The sequence below is a fragment of the Malus domestica genome, chromosome 17 (genome assembly GCF_042453785.1).
Source record: "Malus domestica chromosome 17, GDT2T_hap1".
NCBI lineage: Eukaryota > Viridiplantae > Streptophyta > Magnoliopsida > Rosales > Rosaceae > Malus > Malus domestica.
In genome coordinates, this window is record NC_091677.1 from 5,528,468 (window position 1) to 5,548,353 (window position 19,886).

The 19,886-nt window shown below is 42.4% G+C and overlaps 2 protein-coding genes across 2 annotated transcripts; one reads left to right on the plus strand and one right to left on the minus strand.

The window, feature by feature from the left end:
• Positions 1-5,331: 5,331 nt before the first annotated feature.
• LOC139193299 (uncharacterized) lies at positions 5,332-6,210 on the minus strand. The gene is made up of 2 exons (XM_070816283.1): positions 5,977-6,210; positions 5,332-5,703 (listed from the first exon to the last, which is right to left on the minus strand). Exons 1-2 carry the CDS (start codon positions 6,208-6,210, stop codon positions 5,332-5,334), a joined length of 606 nt encoding a protein of 201 aa, XP_070672384.1.
• Positions 6,211-14,920: 8,710 nt separating this feature from the next.
• LOC103408438 (stress-induced protein KIN2-like) lies at positions 14,921-15,724 on the plus strand. The gene is made up of 3 exons (XM_008347290.3): positions 14,921-15,058; positions 15,160-15,228; positions 15,452-15,724. The coding sequence occupies exons 1-3, from the start codon at positions 15,002-15,004 to the stop codon at positions 15,530-15,532; spliced, it is 207 nt and encodes a 68-aa protein (XP_008345512.1). The 5' UTR covers positions 14,921-15,001; the 3' UTR covers positions 15,533-15,724.
• Positions 15,725-19,886: the final 4,162 nt, after the last annotated feature.

The window sequence follows — 19,886 nt, forward strand, 5'->3', positions numbered from 1 at the left end:
CTAGTATGCAACTTTTTTCTCTCCCTCTCTCTAGGCCAAACTATTTGTTAGCACATGTAAGGGCCATTTTCTTATTAATGTGAGATTCATTCTCAATATGCCCCATCACTTGTGGCGAATTTACAAGCCTAAAACGTAGATAACACAACAGAGTGACGTGGAGTGCGTGTGGCCGTTTGACTTCACACGAGGACAATCTATTCTGATACCATGAAAAAAGTTGAGGTTCCACAATAAAACTGTTGACCCTAAAAACTACCAAGCTTACGTGGCGTGTAGGCCGAGTACTTAGTAAGCTAACTACGTCTTTCAGTTATATGCGGGGCGTGCCAACTCGTCGGCTGAGCTCGACCGAGGAGTAAAATTTGTTGATGTTGCGTTGGGTGCGCTGCTAACTTCTCGATCTTGCGACTGCGGCAGAGGAAGGAACACTATCGGCATTCGGGTTCTAGAGCTTGAAGACAAAGCTACTAATTCTGCGAAGTTCACAAATCGTCGGCGTCGGATTTGGTCACTGTGATTATATTCGTGAAAGTATAAGCACGCCGAATCGACACCAGAGTATAGGGATACAAATATTCAAAACGAATATACGTCTTGATTGTGAAAGTGGTTCGACCGTCAGAATGCCGAACTCTAAATCCTACTTGCGAATAACCAATCATAAACGACTCAGCGTTCAATGTATCGAGTACAATAACTTGTAACACCTCGCTTCGCTGAGAAGGCTAACGAGATGACCTCTGCTAATAAGGATTCGAAAATCCTTCTCGACCGAGACTTGGATAGATAATCGGTCGGCCCTGTTGCAGTGCTGTTTATCCAAACTGAAGATGCTCCATGGTGGGCTGATTCTACGGCGACAGTGCTGTTTATCCAAACTGAAGATGTTCGCCGGTTGCCTTCACAATGCTGTTTATTCAAACTGAAGGTATGTCGGCGAAAAGAGGAAAACAAAAAAATCTCAAGGCTGTTGAGAGGTTTCGCGTAGAGCGAGAGAATGCGCAGGGTAATTTATGTGTTGAATTTGAGGGGCTTGTTTCGATGTCTTCCCTCCCTATTTATAGCAGTCAACCTGTATTGAATTCCAATCACTCTCAGATTAGAACTCATTCTCATGATCCAACCTTATCTCGGCCAATCTTATTCCTACTAGGACTTTGAACATAACTCGTTATCAGACCGTATTCAATCTCAGCAGCCTAATCCCGTTGAAACTCCTTCTCATAACAAGATTCGTCCACATTCCCAATTTCTGATAGGATATGGCCAACTTCGACCGCGCGACCCATGGGCTGAATATCTCCCAATGACACCTGTACATGACTTCTGGGTTGGGAAAGAATCTAAACTCGGCCTATCCAACAATGGGCCGAAAAAGATCTAACTCGGCCCAAAATAATATTTTTGGGCCCAAACATTACCCCCTCGCTTTTGACGTCGTCGACCTATACTCCTTAGTTTGAGCCTCGACCTTGAAGAAGTGAAACTGACTCTCGGGAACTGCCACCATGCGCACTTATGAGACGTAATCCCACGATCTCGATTTCCAAATCGTCTTGCCACGTGTCAACCCTCTGGTTACCCTAACAGCCTTTAATCATGATCCTCGAAAGCATACGACCGTCGAAACGTCTCTCTTGCATTAAAACCGCCGTAACACGCCATCGTGCGTCCTCAATCCACGAAAACCTCGATCCTCTCGCCTTGATTTTCTGAACCTGTACAATGATTAGTATCTATCCCGCTTGATTTTACCCTTGATTTTGAAAATCAACCATTTAGCCTTCCGTTCCTAAATGTCTATAAATATTTGGATCTCTTCCATTCGTACCTTACGCTCTCTCAAACCTTTGAAATTTTCTTGCCGTTCTGTTTTTAAAACTTTTAAAAACCAGGGATTCTGAAACTTTCATCTCAGAAATTTCTAACCTTTATTCAATGGCTTCCTTTGTCTCAAAAATGTATTCTGAGTGCAACAAGTGCAAGGATTTCATCGATCAGCACGCTATCAAGACTCTGTGTTTTGAGGGTGAGTCAAACACTACTCACCAAGTTCTGGGCTCACTCTTCAAGGATATGGTGCGCTCATCCATCACCAACCTGTTCAAAAAATACTGTTTGGTAGGTTTGCTGCAAGGATTTGATTGGTCGTTGTGGTGCCAGACACAACCTTAAGGATCCTGGCCTTCGCCCAATGCGAATTGGGTGGCATGGGTCGTTCGAATGGAAAGGTTCTTCGGTGAAGAGTGGAAAACTCTTGGTATTTACAACGCTATCAAGTTCTCGACCATGGAGATTACAATGGATAAAGAGTTCCTCATGGTAGCTTTTAGCCTCTGGTGCTCGGCCACCAACACCATGGTCCTTCCATTCGGTCCAATGACTCCTACCATCATCGACATCTAGGCTATCATTGGGACTTCTCATTCTGGCATCCCGATCGACGCCACTCTTATTGAATACTCCTCTAACCTTGACCTCAAGGCGTTGTTTGACGATCGGGCCGTCGAGACATTGAGCCAAGAAGGTCAAGAGCCTTCAAAAGTTGATGTTCAGAAATTGCACAAAGAATTTTTTGAACTACAACACCCTTATCCTCCATTTTGCTGGTCGATGAGAGGCAAGTCTTTGGAAGGAGGAACACGAGGCCTTCCTGTTTTACTGGTATAACAAATTCATTTGTTGTACCAAGTCAAATAAATGCTTAGTCGAGAATATGCAGGTGGCGGAAAGCCCTGGCTAGTGGCCACTCTCTGGCGCTCAGCCTCGCCATCCTCGCTAACCTTCTTCGTTGCTTGGCAGAGACAACCCTTAACAAGATCAACCCGCACCAGAATGGACCTTTCTGGGTGTTCCAACTCTGGCTGCAGGTTTATTTCTCCACGCTTCGACCAGAAGTCTCCGACCTCTAATCTACTGTAGCGATCAGCCTTCAATTGGCCTCCCGACCAGTGCCCCTTTACTGAGCCGAATAAGTCTTTAAACACCTCTTCGGCCTGGATGTCATTTCTGATGACGAATTTTTAATATGTCTTCGTCAAGAATATCCTCGCTCCATCAGACTTCCCATATCGACTTAGAGTGACAGCGAGGATGCCGTTTTTCATCGAAACTGGGGGTCGTTCATGTTAACTCGCGACCTTCCCCTTGGTTGTGATGCTTATCGAGCAAGGTTGCCCATTGCCTTTACTTTCTTCTCGCTCCTTTCTGACCTGAGGGCACGTCTCTGGTTCTTCATAAAGGAAGTGTAGAGACGCCGAGAAAGAATTTCAGGAACGATGTAGGAAATTTCATCTTCGACCAAATTCTCTTGAATCTCTTTGCACTAATATCTTCAGCGACTGGTAGGAAGAATATATGCACGACTTTTTTGGCACTTCGGTCGAGGAAGTAGTCAATAAAATTTTTGGTGATCGGCCCAAGAAACCCTCCGCCCCTCAATCTAAAGAGGTGCCCCAAGGTATACCCATGATTCTACCTTTATTTTTTAGATATTTGAGTGATTATACTAACAGGATTTCGCTGTCTTTGGTGGTTGGGTACTAAAACAAGTGGACGTGGTCGTCCCGGCAGTGGTCAAGAAAAAATTGGCCCCTTCATCCAAGAAGACCAAAACCACCGCACCAAACCTACTGAGCAAACGGCTTTCCCTGGACACCGAGACAACAGGTGAAACTCCCCGTCCCCCAAAACGCATCAAGAAATTGGCGAAGAAAGGAGCTTGGGAGATTCATGTTATCTCCAGCCACACCACTGGGACGACCACTCAGAGTACCTCCCATCCCGTTCCCGTTACTCAGGCTTCGGCGGATAATCAGCCTTCTTCGACCAGCCCGGAAACCCAAGCTTAACCAATACCTAAGGTCCCTGAGGTCATGGTTGAGCTGGCTGTTGTCCCCTCGATTGACTTGCCTGCAGTTCCAAGGTCAACAAGAGTGCCCGATCTGGGGGAGACGGCCCATTCGATTGGGAATGATCTTTCTAAGAATCCAAAGCATTCGACGATCATTTTAGAAGAGGTACGATCATGGTGTCAAATCCCTTTACTTTTTAAGTAATAAAAAATGATTCACACTTTTTGTTTTAGGATGATGAGAGTGACGAGACTCTGCTGGCGAGTCGCTCTCAACCAACCCAAGCTCTTTCCGTTGATTTTCCCCCCGTAGTTAAGGTAGCCGACCAGGTTGATCCTCCCACGGCCGATCGAGGAAAGAGGCCTATGGTCGAGCCTGAAGCGATGTCAGAAACTCCAATTCACCCTCAGGACCAAGACCTAGGCATCCCTTCTCAAGAAGTGACCTCGACTTTTGTAAGTCTCGAATATTTTCTATTGTCAATTTGTTAGAACAAGTCTGAAACGAGAAAATATTAAATGTCAGGTGCCCAATTATTCATTTCACCAAAAATTTTATACGCCGAAAAGTGTTATCTATATTTCCTGGCCACCTCAGTGGTCATCGAACGTAGATAACCTTCATCGGCCACGTGAATTAAGAAGCAGTCTGAAACATTGGGATCGGCCATTAAGTTATTTAGGTTCGAGCAATGAACCCGAAGACATGGCCGAAGTCTCATCTCGGCAGGTTTAAAACAAAAACCTTCTTGCTATATTCTTTTGTGATCTTCCTTGCGCTTAAACTGTTTTCATGTGCAACCTTCATGGGAAGTCGAGTTTGATGCTCTTCTCTCAAGCACTTCTGGAGCGGCTGGTTCTTCGGCAGCTACGACTGAACCTGCCGAATCAGCTGCTCTTGTTTGGTTGCAAGAAGTTTTGTCTCTCTCAGCTTCACAAGTCTTCGAGCGTAAATGTCTTGATTTGTTGGGTGCATGCCTAAACGACCTTAGAGTTAATGGTCAACTGAGCGCCGAAGCTATCGTTCAGGCTATATCCACCTTGAAACGAACCTGGGAATCATTCAGTATTTTTTAGAACGCTTTTCAGGCTAACGATGACTTGAAAGCTGCAACAGCCTTTCAAGACACTATTCGTCCGAAGATCGACGCTTTAAAGGCGAAAAAGAGGCTCTGGCTAACATTGACCGTCAAATGGCTGAACTTGCAAAACAAAGGTCAGCCATTGCTTCTAAGCTTGTTAGGGACTTTGAGTCGGGCATCAAATCTTGCTTGACCGAATACACGGCGAACGTGAAGCGAGTCGAGCAGCTGAAGATGGACAAGAAGAACCGGATAACTGAGGTCATAATGGGCGAGGTGAGGTGGTTAGAGCTAAAGGCCATTCTTGGAACTCTTCTTCCTTCATCACCCTAGAGTTATTTGATTGTAAACCGACCTATCAATGAAATGAACTTAATGAAATAAAATGAGCTTTTATTCTTGCATCTCCCATGTGACTGGGTAGTATTTCTTTAAAAACTTTCCATTGATTAGCAACTTGTGAATAATACCGGTTCTATCTTTAAGACGGTATGCCCTATTGCCGAGGACTTTATGAATAATGAATGGCCATTCCCAATTCGACGACCATTTGCTGAACCTGGGGTCTTTAGTTCCTACGGGTAGTACGGTTTGCCAAACCAATTCTCCTTCGCCGAACGTTTTTTTTCTAACTCGCTGATTATATGCACGCTCAGCGATTTTCTTTTGAGCTGCTAATAGATTATAAGCATCAAGCTGGGCGTATTCCAAATCTTCTAGTTCTTGTCTCATGGCTTGATTGTATTCGGCACTGAACAAACTACTCTGTTCAATTATTCACAACGAGTTTACACTTAGCTAGACAGGCAGCATTGCGTTGTGTCCGTAAGTCAACGCGTACGGGGTCGTTCCGGTGGTTGTCCATGGAGAGGTTTGATAAGCCCATAATGCTTCGTTTATCCTTAAATGCCACATGCCTGACCTTTCCTTTATCATTTTTTCGAGAATACCAATAAGAACTTTATTACTTGATTCAGCCTGTCCATTCGCCTGCGGGTAGTATGGCATAGATTGCTCGAGTCGAATCTTTAGATTTACCGTATAGTCCTTTAATCTGTCAGATGTAAAAACCGTACCGTTATCTGTTATGATTGTTTCTGGCACGCCGAATCTAGTCACAATGTTTTCTTCAACAAAACTACAAACTTCCTTAGACGTTAGCTCGGCATATGACTTGGCTTCGACCCATTTGGTGAAGTAGTCCGTTGCAACAAGTATCCACACATGTTTGGCTGCACCAGAGGATTGTGTGATTTTACTGATAACATCCATGGCCCATCCTCGGAACGGCCATGGTTTGGTGACCGAATGTAATGATTCGGCCGGTACTCTCTGTATCGGCCCATGGATTTGACACTGTACACAACCTTTTGCGTACTCAATACAATCTTTCAGAATACTCGACCAGAAGTAGTTGTGCCGTCGAAGTAACCAACGCATTTTTCGTCCAGATTGGTGGGCTCCACAAATTCCTTCGTGCACTTCTGCCATTACTTGAGCAGCTTCTTACGGGCCGAGGCACAGTAATAGTAACCCATCCTCACCTTTTCGATACAACTCATTCTGGTATAATATGTAATTTGTGGCATGAACCCTTGTTCGTCGGTCGTGTTTTTCCCTGAGGTTATTAATATATCGCATAATCGTCATTCTCTAATCGTCGGGTGATGCTTCAACGGCACAAACCTCGATAATGTCTTTACGTTCTAACAATGACGGCAAAGACATGACTCGTGTACGAATCATGCCATCGTGTTGGAGAACTTGCCGATTAATCAAGGCTGAATGTTCCTGTCGTAACACAGGTATTTCTCGGCCTAATTTACCCCCCATGAGTTGGGCTCCGGAGGCTATTTGAGCCAGTTCATCGGCGTCAGTGTTATGGACTCGGGAAATGTGTTTAAAAGTTATTCCATCGAAGGATTCAGCCAAATAGCTGGCAACCATGCGGAAAGGCGTCAGAGTACAACTCATGCAATGAAAAGTCTTGTTGAGTTGATTAATGACAAGTTCGGAGTCACCAAGCACAAGGACACGAGTGGCTCGCAAATCGTGCAGCACGTCGAGGCTGATAACAAGGGCTATGTATTCGGCCTGATTATTTGTACAATCGAAATCGAGCTTGAGAGAGAAATATTAACGATTATGAGTGGGGGATTGAATAATGATCCCAACGCCAGCCGAGACTGACGTACTGGACCCATCAAAGTACATCGCCCAATAATTAACCCGTGTTTGTATCAGACTGATGTCAACGTTATTACCTTCTAATTCGTACGGGGAAGGGTGGTAAGCCAAAAAATCGGCTAGGGCTTGACCTTTGACAAATTTCTAGGGTACATATTACAAACTGAATTCGGAAATGGCCATCGTCCATTTGCCGATTCGGCCCTTGACAATCGGCCAAGTGAGCATGTAACGGATGACATCGGTTTGGGCGATGACCTGTGTGATTGACGGGAGCATGTAGTGTCGTAGTTTCGACGCAGCGAAAAATAAAGCCAGGCAGAGCTTATCGACAGCTGAGTAATTAATCTCTGGTGGGTTGAGGTTCCGACTAAGGTAAAAAATAGCCTGTTCTCGCCCGGTGTCATTATCCTGGGCGAGAAGGCAACCAATGGATTCTTTGGCCGCCGAGATATATAGCTTAAGAGGTTGACCCTATCGTGATGAGACAAGGACGGGTGGAGTCGTTAGAGAGACTTTAATTTGCGTGAATGCCTCTTGATGCTCGGCACACCATTCGAAGGTCTCAGATTCCTTGAGTTTCAAAAGCATGGAAAAGGCTTTCATTTTCCTGATCGAGTTAGCAATGAATCATCGGAGAAAGTTGATCTTACCAAGTAACGACTGTAATTATTTCTTGGTCGTCGGTGGTGGAGCATTAATGATTGCACGAGCCTTGTTGTCGTCCACCTCAATCCCACGGTGATGGACGAGGAATCCTAAAAAATTCCCCGCTGATACACCGAAAGCACATTTGGCGGGATTCATTTTCAGATTGTGTCGGTGCATGCGCAAGAATGCCTGACGTAGGTTATCCAAATGCGTCTGTCGTCGTGCTGATTTGACAATTACATCGTCAATATAGACTTCGACGATGGTACCAATTAAATCATGGAAAATACTGTTCATAGCTCGTTGGTATGTAACCATGGCGTTCTTGAGGTCGAAGGGCATGACGACCTATTCGTAAGTGCCGAGTGCCCCGGGACACCAAAAGGTAGTCTTGTGGACATCCGCCTCGGCGATGAAAATCTGGTTATAACCGGCATGCCCATCCATGAAGGATAGAATCTTGTGATGTACTGCGGCATTAATTAACAAATCGAAGATGGGCATCAGGTACTCATCTTTGGGCGTTGCTAGGTTCAGGTTACAAAAATTGATGCAGATACGGAATGTGCCATTTTTCTTTAATACTGGGACGATATTGGCTAGCCACTCGACCTATCGAGCGGTCCGAATAAATCCAGCCTGTAAAAGTCGAACTAGTTCATCCTTTATGTCGAGCTGTACTTCAGTTGAGAACCGGTGATGGGGCTGGCGGAAAGGCTTGCAGCCAGCTTTGATGCGTAGTTCATGTTCAACTAAGGTCCGATTGAGACTTGGCATCTCATGATAACTCCAAGCAAAACAATCTTTAAACTCGTGAAGTAATTGACGGAGTTCAACTTTCATGGTATGGGGTAATAACGCGCTAATAAATAACGGTCGAGGGTCGTTGGTTGTTCCAACGTTTATTTCCTCTAGAGGATCCTTAACTTGGGGCCGACTGTCTTCGAGTTCAGCCGGTGCGACCTGAACTTTATCTAACAATAGTACCGGGCCATTATCTTCCTCGGCCAAAAATTCGATTAACTTGATGCCCGAATGTGGGTGCTTGGAAATAGCATACCAATGGGCCAGCAGACATTTCATCGTAGATGAAATCGTGGCCCGTCGCTTCTCACTTTTGATGTCAGTCATCAGTGGTGGGGAGCAAATTGGCCAAACTGAGTCTCGCCGAATCCTGGTGGACCGTCTCGGCGTCTACCTCGATGGCTTTCTGGACTGAGATTCGAGTCAGCCGTCCATCTTCATTAAAACCCTGTAGGGTAATATAGCCGACGTGATCATCATAATAGCGGGCCTGAATCATGTTGGTTTCAAACGGTTGAGTATCGGCTCAGTGGACCACGACCGGTTTACCATCCAAAAAAATGAGAACTTGGTATAAAGAAGAAGGAATGCAGTTTGTTTGATGAATCCAATCCCTACCAAGCAGAGCATTATATTCGGTCTTGGAGTCGACGATAAAAAATGCGGTCATATGGTTGCGACCTGCAATGTTAACCTCGAGAGGGAGTACTTCTTTGGTCTAAGACTTGTCACCGACAAAGCTGCTCATGGTTATTCTTGAAGGAACGAGTTCGTCGTTGGATCGTCGTAATGCTTTCATGACAGATACAGGCATGATATTGACCGTTACTCCGCAATCGACGAAAATTTTAGAGATTGGGTAGCCTTCAATATGGGCCATGACATACAACAGTTTTAAATGCTGAAGATTAGCAGAGGAAGAACGAGGAAACAAGATGTCCAAGGCTGTTTTGAGTTTATCGTCGCCATTTGCTGACTCATCTTCAGTGGTAGTGATAAAATCAACTTGTGTTGCTTTCTCGGCAACCACATCACCATCCAAGGAACTTGGTTGGTGTGTAGTCAGCTGAAATTCAGCATGTAGAACATGGACCATGCTAATTTCCATATTTTCAAGGACGAAATGGCCCATTGGATCCTAGTCGTCATCTTCCGGGTTGGTGAGGACTATAACATTGTGTGTTAGAGCATTCTCGACCTGATTTCTGTGTGTCTCAACATGCTCTTGCACTTGTGCCATATAATCTGACCTCTGTGTCCTTTTGACTGTCGTCGTCGGGCTTGCATGCATCTGGTGTCTGACTCTGCTCCTGCCGCATCTTACGAACTCGTTCCTCATAGGTGATCCGGGCATTCCTAGTATCCAGGTAGGCGTCCAGACGTGCCACCTGATCTTTCTCATTGGTCGTTAAACCGAATAAGGATACGGCTGAAAAGATTTCGAAGTGATATCGAATGTGTTGAAGGTCTTCAAGAGAAAAAGGGAGTTCGGCTGTGTTAATGTCCGTGTATGGGTCGACCTCGAAGTCGAGAACCCTAGCTTCTCGAATGTGATGGAATCTAGCTTTCATCACTGGATCAGTGGTTTTTTGGATGATCTGCTCAGTATCGGGGCAAGTTAATGCCAGGTTAAGAGCTTCTTGGCATGCCTTGGGCAAACCATACAAATTGTTGGCATAATATTTTTTATGAAACTCTTTCATGTACTCCAAAGATTCGTCGAGGAATGGAGGGTGCAGATTCCGTAGAACTCTGATTAATGGTTCTCTCAAAGGTAACGGGGGTAGTTGGCTTTCGGCCTCTTTCTTAAATTGCTCGAAGCGAGCTTTCATCTCCCCAGGCTTAAGAAGGAGTTTGATACGCTTCTCGGACTCTTCAATGGTAGTTTCGAAGTTACGATTGGTTCCCTTCTACCCCTGTAACTCAGCAATGATTGTTGGGGTTGGCTGATCATCTCCGCTCCCTGCCGTCTTTTTCGGCTGCCATTTAGTGGCCGAAACAAACTGGGCCGCTTACCGTCGAGCCAAGCAATCTATACGCTGACGTTGACGTTTCTAAGATTTGGAAAGCGCGGTATACATGCCGGTGGGAGAATTATAGCTATATCAACGTTGGTCACGCGACCTAAAAGTTTTTGGATTCGCTGATGAGCTTGAGCTACTGGAATTACGAGAATAATAATCCTCGTTATAAAACTGTGCGTCGAAATCAAGGCGTCGTCTGACCGAGGTAGGGTCGTCCGTCCGTTTCTTAGGGCCGAGCTTATCGAATACTTTCTGGCGCTGACCTTCACTAAGTTTCTTTGAAGATGTCGTCGTGGTCATCGATTGTTGTCGTGACGTCGGCGTCTGCGTCTGAGGCAGTTTCTCCTTGGGCTTGGTTAAAACAACGCGTGCCTTACAATTGCTGCACAAAACTATCGGCCCGTCATCTTCTTCTTCGCTGGAGTCTGACATGGATTCAACTATGGCCGGTCCTGAGAGCTCGGTAGGTGGCGCATTGGAAAATAGGTTGATCTTGAGTTGAGGCTTGGAACCTTTCTTTAGGATGTGTTGTACTGGGGCAAACCCAACCTTTTCTTTCCCTTTGCTCTTGGGCAAACGGGCGTCTACTATGCCAACTGTTGCTGAAGGGAATGGATCTGTATCAACCGTCATGCGTTTTTCAGGAAACTTTAACTTGCCTTTGTCAATCCAGCTCTGGATATCATCACGAAATATGACACAATTGTTTGTGGCATGCTTGGTTGAGTTATGATATTTGCAATATGTCTTTCCTTTAAGCTCTTCGACATTGGGAATGTTATGCCCTGGCCGAAGTTTGATGATCTTCGCTGATAGCAATTGATCAAAGATTGCTTCAGCCTTTGTAATATCAAAAGTGTAAACTTTCGATGTTTTCGCTGTTCCTTCCGTGGCCGAGCGGGTTTTGGCATCCTTGGAATTAATTTGAGTCAATGTCTTGCATACGTATGGTTTATCTATTACTATCTCGGCCACGTCCACACTGACATATTGAGACTCCTCGTCTTCGGTCGATGTGTAACTGACCGTGGGGTTTTTGTAAATCGTCCATCAGGATGGGGATTTCGAGATCTTCTCTTCTCGGAGCAAATAATCATATTGCTCGACATGCTGGGCTAGTTCATACATATCCCGAAAGTTTACCCCTAAGAATTTCTTTTTGTATTCTACATCGAGGCCGTTCAGAGCAAGTTTAACAAACTCGACTTCGGGTAAAGGCACTCGGCACCAATTCCTGGCCGATTTAAATCTGGTAAGATAATCCATTGGTGACTCATCAGATGTTTGAGCCATCCTTGCTAATGAAGAAACTGACACTTCCATCCTTGGCCGATAAAACTGCTCGTGAAATTTCTCGACCAACTCCTCCCAACTTTGGACAGAATTAGGTGGGAGGTTGATATACCAGGCAAATGCTGAGCTGGTCAACGAAAAGTTGAACAACCGCAGCTTGTTAAAGTCACTATTAACATCTCCGCATTACGTGGTGAAACGAGCCACATGTTCTAACGAGGATAAGGATGATTCTCCAGCGAAAAGGCTAAAATCTGGAATTTTGAAACCTTTAGGATATTCGAACCTTTCCATATAAGCTGGACACGAATGGATGAATTTAGGGAACTTCGGCCCTTTTTTCATGGCCGAATCGATCATCCGCTGGACCTCGATCATATCGACGGGTGTTGCTTCCATTCTCTGGTCGGATCCATTTGACCTACTACTCGATCCTCCATTTTTTTCTAAGTCAATGGTCTTAGGCCGAGTAAACACCACTTCGGCCTGTAGGGAATTACTTTTAAATGGAAGCTGCGGAGCCTGATCAACAGGTTTCTCTTCGAAGACTTTACTAACTATTAGTTCGAGCAATCGGGTTTAGGTCTCTCCAGTGCTTTGTATTGCTTCAAGCAAACGGTTCATTTTATGGCCTACTGTCTGTTCCACTTGTCGGGATTGCTCATCAAGTTGTCTTCGAAGAAACGACCTAGTCGGAGGATCAGAACATTAGTAAGCTAACTACGTCCTTCGGTTGTATGTGGGGCGTGCCAACTCGTCGGTCGAGGAGTAAAATTTGTTGATGTTGCGTTGGGTGCACTGCTGACTTCTTGATCTTGCGACTGCGGCCGAGGAAAGAACACTTTCGGTATTCGGGTTCTAGAGCTTGAAGACAAAGCTACTAGTTCTGCGAAGTTCACAAATCGTCGGTGCCAGATTCGATCACTGTGATTATATTCATGAGAGTATAAGCATGCCGAATCGACACTAGAGTATAGGGACACAAATATTCAAAACGAATATACGTCTTGATTGTGAAAGTGGTTCGGCCGTCAGAATGCCGAACTCTAAATCCGACTTGCGAATAACCAATCATAAACGACTCGATGTTCAATGTACCGAGTATAATAACTTTTACACCTCGATTCGCCGAGAAGGCTAACGAGATGACCTCTGCCGATAAGGATTCGAAAGTCCTTCTCGACCGAGACTTGGATAGATAACCGGTCGGCCCTGTCGCAGTGCTATTTATCCAAACTGAATATGCTTCACGGTTGGCTGATTCTACGACGACAGTGCTGTTTATCCAAATTGAAGAGTTTGCCGGTTGCCTTCACAATGCTGTTTATCCAAACTGAAGGTGCGTCGACGAAAAGAGGAAAACAAAAAAATCTCAAGGTTGTTGAGAGGTTTCGCGTAGAGCGAGAGAATGCGCAAGGCAATTTGTGTGTTGAATTGAAGGGGCTTGTTTCGATGTCTTCCCTCCCTATTTATAGCAGCCAACCTGTATTGAATTCCAATCACTCTCGGATTAGAACTCCTTCTCATGATCCAACCTTATCTTGGCCAATCCTATTCCTACTAGGACTTTGAACATAACTCGTTATCAGACCGTATTCAATCTCAGCATTCTGATCCCGTCAAAACTCCTTCTCATAATAGGATTCGTCCACATTCCCAATTTCTGATAGGATATGGCCAACTTCGACCGCGCGGCCCATAGGCTGAATATCTCCCAATGACACCTGTACATGACTTCTGGGCTGGAAAAAAAAATCTAAACTCAGCCTATCCAACACTGGGCCGAAAAAGATCTAACTCGGCCCAAAACAATATTTTTTGGCCCAAACAAAAACTAATTGGCAATATGGAAAGTAGCGCAACTACTTATAAGCACATGCAAAGTCTTTTATCTCATCAATGTGAAATTGATTCTCAACAATCAGTACCTCAATATTCTTTTTCGTTTCTACAATTTCTTTGATAAGTATTCTTCTCTCTCTGGGTTGTTTAATTGACTGTATAATTTAGGTTGAATACAAATTAGGCAAGATTTTTTTGCATTTTACGCAAACGTTTTTAATTTATTTTTTCCAGAAACCCTTATGGCAAGTTTTTAGGGATGAAAATTAAATTTGAAATAGAAAATATAAAGAAACACTAGATATGGCTTGTCATGTTGTGTTCATGTGCGTGTTGGCTTGCTGTAATAGCTTCATATTCATGGCAGGCAGTGTGGGTGGGGCCTTTGCTGTGGAAGGAGGTTGTTGCTGGTGTTTATTTATTTATTTTTAAAGTCCAGAGACTCTTGTCCGGACAGTATAAATAATCAACATTTGAATTTACGAAACTTTAACGAAAAACTTTCAGTACTATTTACTTTAATGAAAAATCACATTTTTACCCTAAAAAGTTAAACCACATTTTTATAATAAAAAATCAATCCTTTATTTTGTTCTTATTGTTAAAACTCAGAGTTTTCAAGTCATTTTCATTAGTTTTCTATTTAATCTACTTAATGACTGAAAGAATAGTCATTATAATCCGATGCACATATTATCCTATCCAACTAAAATAGTGAGTATAGTTCAAGCTGTCAAACGAAGCTTAAGTGTTAAGTTTATTACAAAATGTATCGATGCAATCAAAATAGCAAAACCATATAACGTTAAAGAGAATTTAACTTAGGTTTTTGAATCGTGCCTTGGACCTAAAACTAAACTAACTTAACTAACCTGAAATGACACTCTCTCTTGTTTTTGCCATTACTAATTGAATTCTGTATGGAAATGTGACATTTTATTTTACTTTGAAAGCTCCATATGTTCAACTCAACGTCGATAAATTAGCCACAATTTAGCCTGCCAACACAATGCTCTAAATTTGTAACTAATTAGCTTTGTTATGAGAGAATGATTCAAACCTTAATCAAAGCAACCCTGGTCTTTAGGCTTTAACTCCAAACTTTGCTCAACACGTGTCAAGCAATGAATGAAACTGAAGAAGCTATAAAATCCCACTCACTAACTTCCACATTTCATCATCAAAAAAAAGTTGTACGCACTTTTCAGCTGCCTCAAATTTTCTTGTGTGTGTTTGTGTAGAAAGAGAATTACTTCATCAAGATGAACCAATCCCAGAACATGAGCCACCAAGCTGGCCAGGCCAAGGGCCAAGCTCAAGTGAGTCTAGAAGCAGCTGTCTAGAAAAGCAATTTTGGTCAATAGTTTGTTGGTCGTTTTGGTGGTTCATGATCATGTGTTTTTGCAATTTTGATATACAGGAAAAGGCCAGTGGCATGATGGACCAAATGGGCAATGCTGCCCAATCTGCCAAGGAATCAGCCCAAGGGGTTTGAACTTCTTATTCTTTTGTTAATTCCACGTACATTATGTCCCATTTTTGTTAAGGGATGATTTTGTATGAATTACATGTCAATACGTTTTGACATGTTATGTGCAATAACATCAACACCTTGTCGACATTGTATCGACAGTCTGTCCCTTAATAAATTACATACGTCTTTGCTTATTACTCGTTGCATATGCATGTTGTAATTGCATGTGTTTTTGCAGGCTGGTCAGCAAATGATGGAGAAGGCTCAGGGAGCAGCTGACTCCGTCAAGGATGCAGTTGGCGCCAACAAAAGAAGCTGAGATGGGGATCTCATCAGTCCAATTCCTCCAAAATTTCGTGTTCCCGTTTTTGTTTTGTGATTCTTTCTTTTTTGGTCCATCTTTTACTTAAACTTGCTGTTTGAAGCAAGAACAAGTTCTGATCATGCAACCACTTACTGTTCAGAGAACATTTTGCTAATAATCTCAATGATATTGTTTCTCTAGCACCAATGTTTCAGAGTGGTTATTTATTTACTTTTATTCCAAATTGATATCGAGAATCATTTCTACTTAACTGCAAATCACAATGCAACGCATACAAAAAACCAAGGAAAAAAGACATTTGTGTTGAAACCAACTACGTACTGGTTTGGTACTGATGTGCTTTTATAAAAAGTGGGTATAAAAAAAAGCTGAGCTCAAAAATATGTTCGGTAAACACTTAAAAACAGATTATTTTCACAGTTTTGGATGAAAAAAAACTGAAAACGTGAAGCAGAAAAAATAAGTTTATTCTCACATCACAGTAAAAGCAGTTTTTTTTTCAAAGCACAGTAATATCAAACCAGCTTTACATATGGCTTCAAATTTCTTCAAGACGATTAGCAAATAGAGAACCAAAAGCCTCCCTACAATGTTTTTCCAAAACCAAGCCAACCTTAACACCACCATCACCATTCTTGCTCGCTTGATAAGGTATCGCTCCTGTCCCATCTATCGAAACTATCTCGTGCTTCGTCAGTCTTCCCCATCCGAAATCAGCTGCACCATAAAAATCAACGGTGTGAACCGGAAATGGGAATTATTCTATCATTACTACTGGTCTGCAGTGTGTATAAATATATATAATTATTTTTTTAATACAAAATCAAATGTATAAATATATATAATTATTGTTCTTATGAAGCTGGTATAATAAGTTTCTACTCTTATCCATCCATAATTGAGTGTTTAGTGTTGTATAATAGCTAAAGCTGTCGAGCATGACAAACACACTCTATGAAGTATTTGAGAGATTTTTCACTGTGTTCAAAATAGGAGGTGGAACATCACATGATTATAACATTGAAGGAAAGTGTTTTATTTTTCTAAGTGTCTTGCTAATATATAACATGTTATATATGCACCTTGTTCGAAAATCTAAACGTATCGTATGTTAGATTAATTAGTGGCTCCTAGATTATTGGGTAATGATAAAACGTCCACGTCAGTGTTTCGTGTCCTCCATCATCTTTCTCTCTCTCGCACGTAATCGGAGAGACTAAGAAAAATGTCCTGAAAATGAAAGTTCCAAAGACAGTCTAATGCACTACTTATCTAAGTTAAGCACTTTCACAATTCATTAAGGCCTCGTTTGACATGTAATGTTAAAGTTTCAAAGACAATCTATTAAATCAGCACTTTTACAATTTACTAAAGCCTCATTTTGCCTGCTGTATAAAGCATTGAATAAGATTAAGAATACGAAAGCAGTTGTTTGGTGTACTTTCATACTTAAAAACCACCCGCTTAATTAACGGGTCAATCAAATTTTATATGGCTGATACAGGATAATTAGAACCCCCGAAAAGCTAGTATAATTAGTCTGGGGGCTAACCGAAAACAAGCTTGTTTCTCTCTTCGGTTTCACGCATTTGCTCCTTGACAAATCATCTCCATCTTGACGAGGCGGTAACGACTTCTCAGTCACTCCGCGAAACTACCATCACCTACGTCGTCAAGAACAATAAGGGAGGTACACACTCCAATGAATCGATCAAGCAATAATTATTTCATTTCTTTTACCACAATCACGCAACTTCCATTCAAATTGTAGAGTGTGAATTTATCATGCAAGTATGCAACTTTTTTCTCTCCCTCACTCTCTGGGCCAAACTATTTGTAAGCACATTTTCTTATTAATGTGAGATTCATTCTCAATATACCCCCTCACGTGTGGCGAATTTACAAGTCTAACACGTAGATAACACAACATGGTGACGTGAAGTGCGTGTGGCCGTTTGACTTCACACGAAGACAATCTATTCTGATACCATGAAAAAAGTTGAGATTCCACAATAAAACGGATTGACAATATGGAGACTAGCATAACTACTTATAAGCACATGCAATGTCCTTTATCTCATTAATGTGGAATTCATTCTCAACAATCATTACCTCAATTTTCTTTTTCGTTTCTACAATTTCTTTGATTAGTATTCTTCTCTCTCTGGGTTGTTTAATTGACTGTATAATTTAGGTTGAATACAAATTAGGCAAGATTTTTCTGCATTTTACGGCAAACGCTTTTAATTTATTTTTTCCAGAAACCCTTATGGCAAGTTTTTAGGGATGAAAATTAAATTTGAAATAGAAAATATAAAGAAACACTAAATATGGCTTGTCATGTTGTGTTCATGTGCGTGTTGGCTTGCTGTAATAGCTTCATATTCATGGCAGGCAGTGTGGGTAGGGCTTTGCTGTGGAAGGAGGTTGTTGCTGGTGTTCATTTATTTATTTTTTAAGTCCAGAGACTCTTATCCGGACAGTATAAATAATCAGCCTTTTAATCTAGGGAACATTAACGAAAAACTCCTGGTACTGTTTACTTTAACGAAAAATCACATTTTTATCCTAAAAAGTTAAACCACACTTTTACACTAAAAAGTCAATCATGATATTATTCACTTTACCCTTTATTTTGTCTTTATCATTAAAACTCAAAGTTTTCAAGCTATTTTTCATTAGTTTTCCTTTTAATCTACTTAATGACTGAAGGAATAGTCATTATAATCCAATGCACTTATTATCCTATCCAACTAAGTTCGAGCTGTCAAACGAAGCTTAAGTGTTAAGTTTATTACAAAACATATCGATGCAATCAAAATAGCAAAACCATATAACATTTAAGAGAATTTAACTTAGGTTTTTGATGCGGGACATGTTTTAACTAGCAAAAAATAAGAGTGAGACACTTGAGAAGCACAAATAGGACTTCCTTGTAATCTATACAACAACAACAACAACAAAGCCTTTTCCCACTAAGTGGGGTCGGCTATATGAATCCTAGAACGCCATTGCGCTCGGTTTTGTGTCATGTCCTCCGTTAGATCCAAGTACTCAAGTCTTTTCTTAGGGTCTCTTCCAAAGTTTTCCTAGGTCTTCCTCTACCCCTTCGGCCCTGAACCTCTGTCCCGTAGTCACATTTTCGAACCGGAGCGTCAGTAGGCCTTCTTTGCACATGTCCAAACCACCGGAACCGATTTTCTCTCATATTTCCTTCAATTTTGGCTACTCCTACTTTACCTCGGATATCCTCATTCCCAATCTTATCCTTTCTCGTGTGCCCATACATCCCACGAAGCATCCTCATCTCCGCTACACCCATTTTGTGTACGTGTTGATGCTTCACCGCCCAACATTCTGTGCCACACAACATCGCTGGCCTTATTGTCGTCCTATAAAATTTTCCCTTGAGCTTTAGTGGCCTACGACGGTCACACAACACGCCGGATGCACTCTTACACTTCATCCATCCAGCTTGTATTCTATGGTTGAGATCTCCATCTAATTCTCCGTTCTCTTGCAAGATAGATCCTAGGTAGCGAAAACGGTCACTTTTTGTGATCTTCGCTAGATACGGTCATTAGTGTGGATAAGTATATAAATGGATAGAGATAGGAAAGTAAACACAAGATGTACGTGGTTCACCCAGATTGGCTACGTCCACGGAATAGAGGAGTTCTCATTAATTGTGAAGGGTTTACACAAGTACATAGGTTCAAGCTCTCCTTTAGTGAGTACAAGTGAATGATTTAGTACAAATGACATTAAGAAATATTGTGGGAGAATGATCTCGTAACCACGAAACTTCTAAGTACCGGAGTGTGGTATCATCTTGACTTGCCTTATCTGTCTCATAGGTAGATGTGGCATCTTCTCTGGAAGTACTCTTCCTCCATCCAGGGGTGGTATCTGTAACTGGTGGAGATGCACAAGGTAATGTATCAATTTCACTTGAAGCTTACTTGTAGTTTCAGGCTTGGTCAAGCACGATACAAACCATGTAGTAGGAGTCCCCCAAGTCGCCCGGCTAGGGGATCTGCTGAAAGAGGTGACAGACAAGGTAAGCAATCAAAGCTCCGGCTGATTGTTCACATTCTCCCTATCTTGCAGGCAGCATGAAGGATAAAGAGAAGAAAAATGAGAAGAGATGATATGAGATACTTTTGCTTTTGAAGAAGTAACTTTCCACAGGCTTATTCTTGAACCGGGCTGGAGGGTTTTCTGGTTTCCTCCAGAGTATAAGGCCGACTGAAGAATTTGAGGGTCAAAACAAGTCCATCAAATCTAGAGTACGTTCGACCCTGCTGATATGGGATACTTTTGCTTTTGACAGAGTAGTGGATGTATC

What these genes read in the sequence shown, in the direction of transcription:
- LOC103408438 (XM_008347290.3), top strand. Translation starts at nt 15,002, where the DNA reads ATGAACCAATCCCAGAACATGAGCCACCAAGCTGGCCAGGCCAAGGGC. An exon ending in AGGCCAAGGGCCAAGCTCAA is followed by an intron (nt 15,059 to 15,159) that starts GTGAGTCTAGAA and finishes TTTGATATACAG; the next exon opens with GAAAAGGCCAGTGGCATGAT. An exon ending in CCAAGGAATCAGCCCAAGGG is followed by an intron (nt 15,229 to 15,451) that starts GTTTGAACTTCT and finishes GTGTTTTTGCAG; the next exon opens with GCTGGTCAGCAAATGATGGA.
- LOC139193299 (XM_070816283.1), bottom strand. Translation starts at nt 6,210, where the DNA reads ATGGATGTTATCAGTAAAATCACACAATCCTCTGGTGCAGCCAAACAT. An exon ending in ACAGATTAAAGGACTATACG is followed by an intron (nt 5,704 to 5,976) that starts GTAAATCTAAAG and finishes ATAATTGAACAG; the next exon opens with AGTAGTTTGTTCAGTGCCGA.